Source organism: Citrus sinensis, chromosome 3, assembly GCF_022201045.2.
Source record: "Citrus sinensis cultivar Valencia sweet orange chromosome 3, DVS_A1.0, whole genome shotgun sequence".
Classification (NCBI taxonomy): Eukaryota; Viridiplantae; Streptophyta; class Magnoliopsida; order Sapindales; family Rutaceae; genus Citrus; species Citrus sinensis.
Window position 1 is genome coordinate 11039248 of NC_068558.1, and position 15359 is coordinate 11054606.

Below are 15359 nucleotides of genomic sequence, written 5' to 3' on the forward strand. Positions count from 1 at the left end.
TTAAAATGTCCTCAGACGAGAGAGGAAATCTCAGGTCCATCTTAGTAAACAGTAAACCAGACGGGAAGTTCCCTGGGCCGGTAAGATTCTATTATCAGTTTCTACTCTCAACTCGTTGCACTCGTAAGACCAGAAACTAGGGGACTGGTGTTAAGTAAATAAGAGCACCAGCTCGGCCATGCTATCATCCCCACCCCAGGGTGAATCACCTCAGCCGAACGGTACGAGTAGAACACTGATAATGAGCCTTCTACAAACATGAGCCGACCAGAGACGAATACCAACCAGGGGAATATATCGACCAGAGACATATACCGAGCTGATACCCATCCCCCAAAAAGCGGGAACACGATCCCACAGAATCACGGTAATTGCGCTTTCCCCAGAACCGTTGAAGGAGACGCGAGATCCCACGTTTGCCCATAATGTAGCAGTTAGAGTCCCATGAGGGGCTGCCACCACCCGAAAAAGGAGGGATGAAGGGTAAATGGAAACGTGGGACAACGGCTATAAAAGAGGAAGAAATCGATGAAGAAGGGGATAGAAAAAATTGAGAGAAGGGAAAACTCTGCCAAAGTGAACCCAGACCACTTTCAATATAAACTGTGAGCCAATTATAAGCAATTTATTGAATCCAAACTGCAGCGTTTTCCCGTAAACACCTGTGCTAACTTAGGCATCGGAGGGTTTACGCTGGTAAAACCACCGGCATCTCTGATTCGTTTTTGTGAACGCAGGCTTAGTGGGAGAATGAAGGCCCATTCCAATCTCAGTGACTAGAGTAGTCGTTGGGGCAAGAAGAAGTTGGCATCTTCACTACCGATCACATAAGCGTTGGTGTAAAGATCTAGTCGGGCAAAGGACGAGCAGATTTCAGCATCAACATAAAGAAAATGAGGAAAATTCTGTATCACTAGAATTAACCATTCTCAACCTAAACAAAAAAAGTTCAACCAAGAAAAATCATGAAAAAAAAATACTCTGCGCTGCTCTCTAATGAGATGAGCAAACTTCTCGATATTTAGAACAGCAAGCAATTTGGGCATCAAGTGGTTGTGGAAATACCCTGGAGCAACCTTCACAGTTTCACCAACTTTACCAAGCTTATCAACTTTCTGAACATATAAAACCAATCATTAATACACAAGTTAAAACTCAAATAGGCTGATTAGTCAAGAGATCCAAACTGGTGAAAAGGGAAAACAAAAGATCAATTTACTCACTGTTGTTAGAATCACTTCCAATCGTCTGTATTTGACTCCTTGACAAGAAAATAGCAATGGGTGATGCAACACGCGATCAGAGCTCTCTTTAGTAATCTGCCGGAGAGCATTTCTTCCATGCTGAGTAAAAGCCATCCAATGCATTATAGCTGACTACATGATGCAAACAAAATTTCACTTATTAATCACATAAGTACTAATTGATTTTTCATCCAAAACAAAATTAACTGAACTTCTATATATAACCTATTCAACAACTAAAATACAGCATAAAAAAATAAAATATAAGTTAAAAAACAAATTAGGCAAAATTATCATCAAGACCTTTCTTTTACGATCTGGGTACTTCTCATTAGGGGTGGGCAAATTGAGTTTCAGTTCGAGTTTTCGAGTTTCGGTCTAGGTTACAACCCGATCGAATTGGAGCATTGAACCCGGTCGAGTTGAAAATACAAACCCGAACCAAACCGAATCGAATTGAAATTCAGATTCACAATTCGGATTGGTTCGATTTGATAAATTGGGTTCATTCGAGGTTAAATTCAGGTTAAACTATTTAAGCTTCCTTGCCAAGAAGCGTTTGCCAAAATTTTTATCCAACTAAAACACACTAGGCAAGCTCACAAGACTGTGGCGTTAGAAAAAAGAAGAAGAAGTTAATTTCTTATCCGTGAATAATAAATAATTAAATGAAATTTTCACTTCGTATAATCAACTAGTTGCGATAGCCAAACATGCCTGGGATTGAATCATTTTTTTTTTAATCCTAAAAAATTGGTCCATTCCCACCTTTAATCTTATCATCCAACACAATCATGATGCTTTGTCAACTACAGAAAAAAAAAATAATAATAATCATAATAAATTTTAGAGATACATACATCATTTAGTTGTTTTGTTAGTTCCTATAGAAAAAATTACTCCAAAGGTGCTCTTCATCTTTTTTTCCGAAAGTGTTTATAGCATTTACTTTTGACAATATATACTATAAAAAATAAAATAAAATCAGCTTAAGGATACCAAAAATGTTCCAAACATACCTAATTAATTTTATTATATACTCTCATATGATTATACGTAAGGGCAGATCCATGAAATTTTGATGGAAAGAGGAAGAATTTTGATGTAATAAAAGAAGGCTGTGTTGATCAAAGGGGAGAAATGAGAGCTTATTAAGAGGGCAAAATCATTTCGTTAATAAAATATCATAGTAACTAACTAAGAATGTGTACAGAGTATGATATTTATACTACATTCATGTAACTAACTCAGAATATATCTGACTAATAAGAGATTGACAGCTGTACAACTTATTACAATATGATGCCATGCTGGTTCAGTGTTCATATGAAGTTTTTATGAACGCTCGTATTATTAGGATTTATTAGTTAATATAAATCCTAATGATTAGTTTAGATGTAGAAACGTGTTTGAGCTTCTTTACTTTTTGCCCACATTCGACATCTATAAAATTGTACTTCAAAATTTATCAACATTAAACAAACCATCTTCTTCTTTTTTTTTCCCAAAAAAAAAAAAAAAATTTTCTAATGAACAAGAGATATTAAATTATTAATCTCTTATGCCTCCACCCTTACAAGAATATTCTGCTAACAAAACTTAAAAAGATTTCCTTGGTAGGAGCACTGACCAATATAACGTATTAATGTATTATACAATGTGTTACACTGTTTTCTGCAATTACAGTAATTTGTTGACGAGTAAATAAACCAATAAAAACCATTGATGCAAATTCCAGTAATTTAAATTAGGAGAAACCTGTGGTGCAACTGTGGTACCGTGCCACAGTTGCATTCAGCCGTTGGATGCCAGTGAACCCCACCAATATAAGTGAATTAAAACGGCTGGATGCAACTGTAATACGGTACCACAGTTGCACCGTAGCCTAATCCTTTAAATTATGTGATGCCTCACCAAAATTTCCATTAAGCACTTCTGAAGCAATGTAACGAATTGTCCTTCTAGCCTCCAACGCCGGCACACTACTCGTTTGGGAATAGGACTTTTAGCCCCCACCGTTTAAGGAAATAAACACCCTTTAATATTTTAAAAAAGACATATAATTCCCAAATCTTTTTAATTTTTAGGGCTGTGGCATTCAGAGTTTTAGGGAGGAAGACGATTTTAGAAATTTTATCCGTCATTTCTTGTAAATACAAGTATATTTTTTAATATATTATAGTTATTTAATATATTATTATAATTTATTAATATATTAATATACTATTAACAATAAGTAATAATAACAATAATAATTTTTAATAAATAATCACAATAATTAAAATACAAAATAATAATTATAGTTCATTAAGTAGTTTTTAGTAATTTGTTACAAACTAACTTATTTCAATTCTGATTCCAAGACAAAGTAAACACATTAATGACAATCCAACTCATTTCGATTTCTACAGTTCAAGTAAATAACTTATTCTAATTTTGATTCTCCATTCACATTACAGCCCATTCTTGTCTACTTCAATTCCAAATTAATAAATGCATCATAAAAGTAATTGAATCTATAACTATACAATGATATAAATGTACGCGTGTAAAAGATTACCAATTCGCAAATTCTACAAAAGAAACTTATATCATGTCATGACATTGAAATGGTGGAAGTATCTATTGGTGGTCACGGAGGAGAAGGTGCAAAAGGCTTTGGTGTACCTTTCAAAGCGTCGCTGCTAGTCTTCTTTGCAATAACATTTGATTGACATAACATGAATTTAGTTTTAAAATTAATTAATTATTCATTTATATATCAGTTTGATCCAATTAAAAAATAGCTTTGGTGTACCTTTCAAGGGTCCGCTTGTAATACAGCGTTTGTATCTCATACAGCTGAATTTAATATTTTATTAAAAAAAATGACAACCGTTAGATAGAAGTAAATACATCCAATGGTTAATATGTGTGATAACTCATTTTGGCGACCGAATATGGCAGTTATTATTTCATCAATTAACTTAACTAAAAAATCACAGCCGTTGGATTGTCTCTCTCTCCATCATAATAAAAGCCTTCGCATTCTCCCCCCTATTGTTTTCTCCCACATCCAGAATTTTGGATGATAAGAACTTGTTATTCAAGAGTATTCACCACCCATCACAGCAAAGAGCAAAGATGTAGCCGAAGGAGTGTCGTTTATTCAAGCTTACTCGATCTGTCACTCTCACTTCAATTCGTCGCTCAACTTCTCGAGGGCATCTTCAGTTCGTCACTCACAGCTTCAAATTTTCACTCTCGTCAATCACCTCTCTTGCTGTACCTCTCTCTTATGTCTCCCAACAATTTCGGTGAGCTCTCTCTCTAATTTAATATATGATAAAAAATCTTATCATGTCATTTAAATATGCTTGAAGTTTCAGTTTAGTTTATGATTATTACTTGAAATTTTGAGATGATTTCCAGGGATTGATAATTGAAAGATAATTGGTAGGGCTTGTGTTTTTTTTGTTTTTTTTATCTTGAGATTATGTTTTTCACAAAAAGGGAAAAAAAAAAAAAGAGGTTGCACTATCTAGCATCATGCAACTGCAAGTAATGGGGTTTGTTACTTTGTTTTGATGAGCTGCGAATTGGGGCTTCTCATTTTCTTGAATTATCTTCAATATAAGTGGAAAGGGATTTCTTCTCTCCAAAAAATTATTGTATATTTCCTTTTAAATTCTAGATTGACATGTAGCCGATTTTTGATGTTTGAAGGATTTTATTAAAGAATGTGCTGCTGCCAGTGGCATGAATTAATGTAGTCTCGCTAGTATTCCTGATTTGGGGTAATGATGTAATTGAATGATTATATTTCTATTATTCTTATATTTGAATCCAGTGATATTGTGATGGTTTTATGATAATATTCTATCGTTTTGTGCCGCAAATCAGCCAATGAGTTGGGTATGTGCTGGGTATATGCTGTATGGGGTTGTTGTTGAATTTACTGGACCTTGGATGTGATTCTTGCCGTGTTTATAAGAAATAGACAAATGTCTTTCTATGGTAATAGAATTGTCTAAGTTGCGTTACGATAAATGTTAAGTAACTATGCTTTGTAACCTTAAACCTTTATTTGTAAGACTTGGTGTACTTGACTGTGAAAGAATGTTAAATGTTGACTTATTTTCATTGGTGAAGATAAATGAAGTTAGGAAAGGTTTGTAATCACTATAACCGTGACAATTTCTTGGGTAGACTTGTAATAATTTTATTCATGGCATGTAATTTGTTTTTATCAGAGGGCATGTTTACTTGTAGTCTCAAATCTAGGGTAATATTTAAAATAAGTTCTGCAATATATGTTTTGCTATTTTTTATTTTTTGTTTTTATTTTAATTGGTTTTAGTATTACTTGGAGGGGAATTCTGATCTACTGAAGTTTATGAAGCTGGTGCAGCAAGCAGGCCTTTATCTTAATCTTACAATTGGCCCTTACGATTGTGGTAAGTGGAATTTTGTGTAAGTTACAACAATATAATTTTTTGAAAAGAGCCGACAAGACGCTCTATTTTCTTCTGTTTTTTTGGAATGCTGAGCAAAACTTTTCTTTATTCTCAGGGGCCCTGTTTTGCTGAAGTATATTCCAGGTATCAATCCCTCTGATATACCATCCCTTTATTAGGAGTTTATAATAATTCATGGGTTTTGTCATATTGGTTTCAATGCATTGGTTTTGATATTGGTTACAGCCCATCAGCCCCTACTCCTCTTTCCCAGCAGCCTTTAATGCTTTTTTTTTTAATTTTTTTTAAGCATTGTACTTTGATTCACTGTGAAATTTGTTTGTATGATGCTAAGTTGAGGACACGATAATAGTCATGATTTTATTGTATGCAGCAAAGATAAATGTCCATAAAATTTTATGTTGTTGAAATAATAAGATTTCGCTAATTTTGTAGTAAGAAATGAGGGCTATTGATCCCTTCCGTTTATTATATTCAATTTTTTTTAAACTCTTTCATTCATTTATTGTGAAGTGTGTTTAGGTATTAGTCATGGGCAAAGGTAAAGATCTTTACTTTGGTATTTTTGTCTTCTTGTGCTTCATTGGTATAAATGAGGAAAAAAAGCCAAAAATAAAATAAAATTATAATATTTGCATGAATTCCATCATCTATGATATGTTGAATAGATTAAAAAGCAAGGAGTACAGTGATGGAATAGCAGGCGGGGGAACTATTTTTTTTTTTAAAAATATAATACATATTGATGGAATAATTATCCTTCCCTTAATTATCTAAAATTTTTCTTTTGGAAGAATACAAATGGACAGTCAGCAACGAAAGCGTAAACGACAGCCAGGGGGCTTACAGAAAAAAGGTGCTCCTATTCTAAGAGCAAATGGTCAGGACGCAGTTCCAACGTCTTCAACTTATGGATTTGTCTCTTACTTGTAAGTAGTCATTGTGACTTACCTATCGGCAAATAAACACGCCGATACCAGATAACACTAATTAGATGTTATGGTTTTGCAGCATTGAGGAAGTTAAGCGGTTGAGAAGTGAAAATTCAGATTTGTCCATTACGCTTGGGGTTAGTATATTCATTAAATGTAGCATGTACATCTATTATTTTGTGGGTTTTTTATGTTTTAAAACATATGCATTACCTTTTTTACAGTTACGAAAACATATTGGGAAAACCTACAAAGAACTTCCTCCCGAACAAAAGGCAAGGTACAAAAAGAGAGATGAAAGGATGGGTAATTCGGGTAATTCAAACTCACATTCTGGTGACAATGAAATAATGGAAACTAAGTGTGTACCTGAGCGGTTTTGTGCGCTGGTTAAGAGTTTATCGGAAGAGAAGAAAAAAGCAATAAGAGAAATAGGATTTGAAAGCCTGCTTGAACTCAGATGTGGCAAGCTGAAGAGGAAGTTATGCCATTGGTTAGTTAATCAGTTTAAACCTGAAAGGAATATAATTGAACTTCATGGTCAGAAATTAGAACTTTGTCCCAAAATATTTTCGAAAATCATGGGCGTAAAAGATGGAGGTATGGCCATTAAGATTAATGGTGCAAGTGATCATATTGCTGAAGTGCGACGTATTTTCCAACCAACAGTTAAAGGGATTCGCATCCGCATGCTCGAGGAACTAATAGAGCAATTAGATGAAGCCAACAAGATTTTCAAGGTTTGTGGATAACTCAATTACAGCGCTTGTAATTGCTTACAATTGATTGTGTTTTAAATTATGAATCTTTGTGCATAATCCCCGTTTAATCTATAGTATTTGTAATTGTAGTTGTATGAAACACTTGAACTTATTTTTAAAAATGTGCACACTTAAGCTATTTATGTAGCTTATTAATGCTTGCAACCGTTCACGATGTTGATATTCTTACATAAAGTTTTTTGCAGGTTGCATTTACCTTATTTGCTATAGCGACATTGTTATGTCCAATAGGCAGTTATATTTCAACGTTGTTTCTTCATCCCATCATGTTGTGCATGCAGATCTTTTATCTCCATAATGTTGCATATGACAACATTCAGCCCGATAGGAATATACTTCCCATCACATTCTGGAACAAATCAAGGATCAAGAAGTTCATGAAGTGGCTTAGATCCAAAGGAGGGATTGGAAGCGATAAGGTAATCTCTTCTTGTAGGGTGCTTAGTTGAATTGAAAACAGAATTAGTTGCATTATGCAGTATAGGCATAAATTCATTATCTATGTCAATTCATTCATAATTTGACTCCAAATAGAGTAATAGATCACCATTAATTTTTGGTAATCGATTCACTTTTTTAAATTTTCAAATCTGTCGTCAAGCTGGTCTACCACAACAGCCAAATGGTTTTGATTGCGACTACTATGTGATGAAGTATATGGATAGTCCTTGTATTGTTGTCCATGACTCTTATCAGGTTTGTACAGTTGTATCTTATTGGTGTATAGTATCTTTTCAGTATTAGATTAACAAATAAGGATTTCTATCAGCAAGATGAGGATCGACTTTTTAAAAAAGGTTATTTTTTTTTTAACTTTTTCAGCATGACTCGGATCACGCTCGCCTTCTTCTAGCTCTTTATTTGGTGCAATCTCCGCTTAACAAGATTAGGTGTCGACTTATTCAAGAAGCGCGCAAGTTATAGGTTGACTGTGCCGTCTTTTTTTTTTTTTTGTTTGCCGGACCATTTTGTAGCATTGTAGCAACGTTAGGGTAAAAGGTTGGCAAATTTTTTGTGATGCCACCCCATTTGTTGGTATTTTGTATAGCAACTACTGTTGTTGTAAAATCCGCGAGTTCACTAACCTGGGTTAGCTGATGGGTGGCCCTCTTATTTTTTGGCTGAGGGTGCTTATTTTACAAACATGTGTGTTCCGGCAAGATTACAATTACTGCGCAGGCGTACAGCAACTGTGATGGCCCTATTATTTTTTGTACATGTGAGGGTGTTTATTTAGTAAGAAATTGTACATTTAATGGTTAATCAATTGATGTGTACGCTTCTGTACAAGTTTTCTGTTTTTCTTGATTTCAGTTTTTTCTTTTTTAAGTGCAAGATTAAATGGTGGACGGTTTGGAATTGTTGTTTGGCTGTTGGGAAATGAGAAAGGACAATGAAAAACTAAACTCGGCACCAATTAGTTAAGTGGAATAAAATGAGTATACAGGTTTGTCCACCTAAAGGCCCCTTCGGTTTCTGATCTTGAAAACCTTGTTCAAGAATTTGAAAACAGGTGGGGAGAACAACATGTTCTTGTTAAACAAATAAGCCTTTGGATAGATAGATTTAAAGCACATGTCAAATAGTTTACCATTTTTTAAATGCTCGTTTTCTACACACCAGAGACTACAATGTATGTTTTTCGAAACTTAAGAATTCTTCTCAATTTTACGTTAAATTAGCATATTTTTTCATAAATAAATATAACTAAAAATATTTTTCGTTCTATTCATTTGACCAAAAATGCCTCATTTAACGCCTGGAGGGGTTGGAGACAACAGTGAAATGGCTTAAAATTTTTAGGTTTTTACTGGTTTTTATATTAAATAGTTTGAATAGAAAATATTGTTTGACAATTTAAGCGTTGGTTCTTTCGTTCTCTTAAAATTGTTGGCCTAAATGGCGAATAAATCATTAATTTTGATAATAACAATTACATGAAAAAACGATAATTTAGTATATTTATAATCTCATATTTATTTAAAGGTAAACTTTCTACCCTAACTAAAATCAAGCTCAAGGCATAAATGATCAATGAGAGCTATAAAAAGGGTACGACGAGTTATAAAGAGGGTACCAACTCGAATAATTCACTTTTCCATACTCCTCATGCGAATACACTTTACTGTGTCCACGACTTTGTATCTTAAAAGCTCAAGGCTTCCTTTCATAATCTCTATAACAAATTATCAATTTTCATTGTATAAAGTTGTATATTTTACAAGGCAAATTATTTAATCAAAATGAGTATTTGAAAATTTACGGACCACATCAACAAGATTTCAGTTTTTTAGCTTCTTACATGTTATTTTTAAACGCTCAAAAAGGACCTATACGAAAATAATTGAATATACTCGTTCAAAGTATAATTACAGAAATTAGTGCTCATGGGCACAAAGTTTGCGGCTTACCTCTTCCTGTGAAGCGGCTAACCGCTTGAATTCACTTGCATGCCAGAAACATAGCGGCAACCCGCCTTCCATACGCGGCTAGCCGCATGTACATCACTTTTTGTAACCCATTCCAGAAACATAGCGGCTACCCCCCTTCATTTCGCGGCTAGCCGCATGTGCTACGCTTTTGATAACCCATTCCCAAACATAGCGGCTACCCTCCTTCCACTGTCTTCCTCCTCAATTTTTTAGCGGTCTCTCTCCCCTCTCACTCTCGCTGAAAATTGTGCACTGCTTACACATTTTGTCTCCAAATTCACTCTCCGAAACAATTTTCCATCCATTTTACCTCAATTATCAACTCCCAAACTCTCATTGCATATACACGCACGACTGCCTTATGGGAGAAAATGGAACGAAAGCTTCGAATTAATCCAACGAAGAATTCAAATTACTTGGAATCTCAATACAAATATTGGTACATGTAGGCATTTAGTAGGAATATTGAATGCAAAATCAGTGGACCTATAAGTTGAAACAAGCAAACCAAAAACTGAGACAACTGAACTGAACCAAGAAAATATTTTAGATATTTAACCCACATCATTCAATTTTAATCCAATTACTGGGAACATGGAACACAAAACATTTGCAACTGCAATTGAAAATACATCAACCGAAAAATGGAGAAACCACAACCGAAAATAGTGATCCACTTAACCGAAAACCTAGTATGTAACCTTATAACTGGAAATTTGACGACCGAATAGGAATAATTAACGTAAAACTAGAGAAAACGTTAGTTCAAACACATTAACCATTAAAAAACCTGATATGTAACCTTATTAATTGGTAATTTGAAGATGGAATAGGAATAATTAACGTAAAGCTAGAGAAAACGTTACTTGAAACGCATTAACCATTAATAGAGAAATTAGAACGAAAACTTGGAACAGATCCAACGAAAAATTCAAATTACTTGAATATGACATTATATATTGGTACTCGACGAACTTAGTAGGAATATCGAACGCAAAATTTCCGAATTAATAAGTTGAAACTATGAACCAAAAAATGAAACAGATTAACCAAAAACCGAGACAATCAAACCAAGATATAGGTTAATGATATTTAACGCACGTAGTTGAAATTTTACCGAATTAACTGAAATCAAGAACGCAAAGCCTGTGAAACTATAATTGAAATACATCAACCAAAAATGGAGAAAGACCAACCAAAATTGGTTACCAACGTAACCAAAATAAATTCCTACAAACCTCTAACCTGCTACTTAACCTTCAGAACTGGAATTTAAACGTATTAGTTGGAATATTTAACGTAAAAAACAGGAGAAAACTTTAGCTGAAACACACTAGCCATTAAAAGAGAAAGTAGAATGTGAACTTGGAACGATCCAACAAAAAATTCAAAATGACTTGGAATATCACAACAGATTTTGGTACCTGACGAACTTACTACGAATATTAAACGCAAAATAATTGAACCAATAAGTTGAAACATGTTAACAAAAATGTGAGAATTTTTTACCCCAAACCGAGACAAATCAAACCAAGAAAAATGTTAATGATATTTAACTCATGCAATTGAAATTTCTGCAAATTAACTGAAATCCAGAACGTAACACCTATGAAATTTTAATTGAAATACGACAACCACAATTTGAGAAAGAGCAACCAAAATTGGTGATCCACATAACCAAAATAAATTTCTAAAAACCAAACCTGGTACCAAACCTTAATAACTGGAATCTCAACGAGTTAATTGGAATATTTAATGTAAAATTTAAGATAATATTAGTTGAAATATATGAACGATTGAGGGAGAAAATAGAACGCAAAGTTGGAACATATCCAACGAAAAATTCAAATGACTTGGAATCTAACAACAAATGTTGGTACTTGATGAATTTACCGGAAATAGCGAACGCAAAATTAGTGAACCGATAAGTTGAAACATGTTAACCAAAAAGTGAAAATTATGAACCAAAACCGACACAAATCTCACCAAGAAAATTGTTAATGATATTTAACCAAAATATTTATAAATTTGCCGAATTAACTGGAATAAGGAATGCAAACCCTGTGAAACAATAATTGAAATATAGCAACCAAAAATGGAGAAAGACCAACCAAAATTGGTTACCAACGTAACCAAAATAAATATCTACAAACCAAACCTGGTACTTAACCTTGGGAACTGGAATTTAAACGCGTTAATTGGAATATTTAACGTAAAACAGGAGAAAACGTTAGCTGAAAACCACTAACCATTAAAAGAGAAAGTTGAACGCGAACTTGGAACAAAAAATTCAAAATGACTTGAAATATCACAACAGATGTTGGCACTCGATGAAGTTACTAGGAATATTAAATGCAAAATAAGTGAATCAATAAGTTGAAACATGTTAACAAAAATGTGAGAATTATTTACCTCAAACCGAGACAAATCAAACCAAGAAAAATGTTAATGATATTTAACCCATACAATTGAAATTTTGACAAATTAACTGAAATCCAGAACGTAAAACCTGTGAAATTTTAATTGAAATACGGCAACCACCATTGGAGAAAGAGCAACCAAAATTGGTGATCCACATAACCAAAATCAATTTCTAGAAACCAAACATGGTACCAAACCTTAATAACTGAAATCTCAACTATTTAATTGGAATATTTAACGTAAAACTTGAGATAATTTAGTTGAAATATATGAACCATTAAGAGAGAAAGTTGAACGAAAACTTGGAACAGATCCAACGAAAAATTCAAATGACTTGGAATCTAACAACAAATATTGGTACTTGATGAATTTAGCGGAAATAACGAACGCAAAAGTAAGGGACCAATAAGTTGAAAAATATGAAGCTATTAATGGAGAAGCATTACCAAAACTTGGAACTGATCAAACAAAAAAATTAATATCGTTATCTAACCTATAAAATTGGAAGCTTCACAAATTGGTTGAAATGTTAGACGTACAACTAGTGAAATAATAGTTGAAATATTGAAACCAAATGTGGAGAAAGTTTTACCCAATTTTGAAATTAATCTAACAAGAAATGGTTTTATTTCGAATTTAACCCAAAATATGCGTATTGTACGACTTTAGTGGGAATACTCAACGTAAAACTAGTGGATCAAAAAGTGGAGATAAGCAAACCAATTTGTGAGAAAGTGTAATCAAAATTAGGTACGTGTTAAATTAACTTGGAATGTCACCAAATATATTGATATTAAACCAAAAAAATCGAGACATACTTATTTTAATTGTTTTAACTTTTATTCAAGCAAAATATAATTTTTTTCCCCTTAAATATTGTTTGTGTTCAATATTTACTAAATTTCCTTGACTTTTTCCATTTTATTTTATTTTTTCCGCATAAAAAAATTTGTTTTTTAAATTATTAAATGAACAACCGGTAAAATACCGGTTGTTCAAGTTTCCTTATTACTGTTGAGGCGGCTGTATCACAAACAGTACTGTATTATAGGAAGACTCACCTTTCAAAGCGTCGCTGCTAGTCTTCTTTGAAATAACATTTGATTGACATAACATGAATTTAGTTTTAAAATTAATTAATTATTCATTTATATATCAGTTTGATCCAATAAAAAATAAGATTTTTTTTAAAAATTATTATCTAACAATTTATCAAATTATTAATTACCACGTTAATCCTAAGTTGGGACGGACAAAATTTGTTATTTAATTAAAGTTAAAAATTTATGGAATATTAATTTAACGAGGTATTGTTGGATAAATTCATTTGAGTCCTCAAATTAAAATTAAACGTTGTAGATTTACAATTACACATTTATTGATACTCATTACTCAATTCTAAAATATATTGGGATGCCAGTGAGGCGGATCTGGTTGGATATATCCATACTACTCGGGATCCAAAATCATGATAAAAATGAAGATTTATGTAATTGGAATTAATATGGTCTATGGCTCTATGCTTGCTAGAAACAATGAGGTCTTGTATATACAAATTAAACTGTGTACGGTCGACAGCGGGGCCCCAGAAAATGGAGAAATTTTAAAACATAATGTATGAGAGCGAATTGTGTGTTTACATGTAAAGTCAATATCGTCTTCGTTGGTCGTCGTTAGAAGTCGAGGGTCATCTGCCCTTAATTTACGTTAGATCCATCCACCCATAGACCATATATAGTGAATGAGCTGTAAATTGACTACTTTCGTGCATGTCATCGATCACAACTCGTAATCAACGAAAATGAGATAAAATTGACCCAGCACCATCCTAAAGAGGATGGTATATTACTAAAGTGGACGAGTCATTAATTTCACTTAATGAACCGACTGTTGCAATCGCATGTAGATCACGAAACGCAGTCAATTGACCCACCACCACCTAATTTGCTTTATTTCTCACTTCGAAGGCTCATGAATCTCTTGAATAATTGGTCCATGTCTTACTCAGTATGCAGTCGAATTGGCATATGTTGTGATGCTCATACCATAGAGTCACAAACTTGAATCTTTCAGTGATGGGTTTGGAAGGCATCATCCCTCCACACTTGCGAAATCTCTCGTTTTTAGTTTATTTGGACATGAGGGAGAATAGTTTCTGTGGCCATTTGCCTAATGAAAAGTGAGAAAGGAATAGTTTTTTAAAATTTAATTTTGACAATAGTTTTATATTTAATACAATTTTGTATATATCCTCACATATATTACAGAAACTCAAAATTATCCTTATTCAATAAAGAGCAAAAATAATTAAATTTAGAGAGATTATTATTATTACATTTATATTGAGATAAACAATAAAAGAAATAAAATTGGTAAAATATAAATATTTTTTAGTTAGCAATTTTTATAAACAAACAATAAACTATATATATATATATATATATATACACATACATACATACATAGATGTATATAAATATATAAGTAAATTTTATTTAATATTATGTCTATGTCAATTATTTGTATTCTTACAGTAGTCTAACACTTAGAATTTAATAATCAACCGTGAAAAAAAATCATTTAAGTGTTTGGTAAAATTTATTTTTAAAAATTTGTGACAGTTATACCCCTATAGTTTGGTTAAATGGTCATATAGACTTCCAAGTTTTCAACAATGGACACCAAAACCTAGGAGTGTTTATAATCCAATTCGATCCGCTCAATCCGTCTGATCTATAGAAATCCAATCTGTGGATTGGTGGATTGGTGGATTGGATTGAATTGAATTGAAAATTTAATAATCCGCAATCAGTGGATTGGCTATGGATCTACTACTGTAAATCCGCAAAAATCCGCGAATCCGAAAAAAAATAAAAAGCTTTTATTTAATTAAAAATAAAACTTGTAAATATGGCATTAGTACTTACAAGTAAATAAATAAGTTAAAATATAGTTACATTAACATTATATTATATCTTATCCGTTAATAATATAAAATAAAAAATAATTAAATAAACAAATATAGTTTACTAAATAGTTAATTTCCATGTATTGATCTAAACGAATGATTTTTTTTTTCATTTTGGTGTGT

General features: G+C 32.8%; 2 protein-coding genes across 10 annotated transcripts in view; both read left to right on the plus strand.

Annotated features, from left to right (window-relative positions):
- The window catches only part of LOC127901222 (probable LRR receptor-like serine/threonine-protein kinase At3g47570), an 85476-nt gene that overhangs the window by 36715 nt on the left and 33402 nt on the right, over nucleotides 1-15359 (plus strand). The window lies entirely within an intron of this gene.
- Nucleotides 4274-8705, plus strand: LOC127898704 (uncharacterized). Of its 7 annotated transcripts, XM_052438055.1 has the most exons (9): nucleotides 4275-4540; nucleotides 5584-5680; nucleotides 5796-5824; nucleotides 6496-6630; nucleotides 6713-6770; nucleotides 6858-7373; nucleotides 7697-7834; nucleotides 8017-8111; nucleotides 8238-8705. In XM_052438055.1, the coding sequence occupies exons 4-8, from the start codon at nucleotides 6503-6505 to the stop codon at nucleotides 8062-8064; spliced, it is 888 nt and encodes a 295-aa protein (XP_052294015.1). In that variant the 5' UTR covers nucleotides 4275-4540; nucleotides 5584-5680; nucleotides 5796-5824; nucleotides 6496-6502; the 3' UTR covers nucleotides 8065-8111; nucleotides 8238-8705. The 7 variants fall into 7 exon arrangements, with proteins under 7 accessions (XP_052294010.1, XP_052294012.1, XP_052294011.1 ...); XM_052438050.1 differs by lacking the exon at nucleotides 8017-8111 and having other exon boundaries at nucleotides 4274-4540; nucleotides 5626-5680; XM_052438052.1 differs by lacking the exon at nucleotides 8017-8111 and having other exon boundaries at nucleotides 4274-4540; nucleotides 5635-5680.

Bases quoted from the DNA above. Each gene is read 5' to 3' on its own strand.
- LOC127898704 (XM_052438051.1), top strand. From the start codon at position 6,503: ATGGACAGTCAGCAACGAAAGCGTAAACGACAGCCAGGGGGCTTACAG. The intron at 6,631-6,712 runs GTAAGTAGTCAT...ATGGTTTTGCAG, and splicing joins TATGGATTTGTCTCTTACTT to CATTGAGGAAGTTAAGCGGT. The intron at 7,835-8,237 runs GTAATCTCTTCT...TAACTTTTTCAG, and splicing joins GAGGGATTGGAAGCGATAAG to CATGACTCGGATCACGCTCG.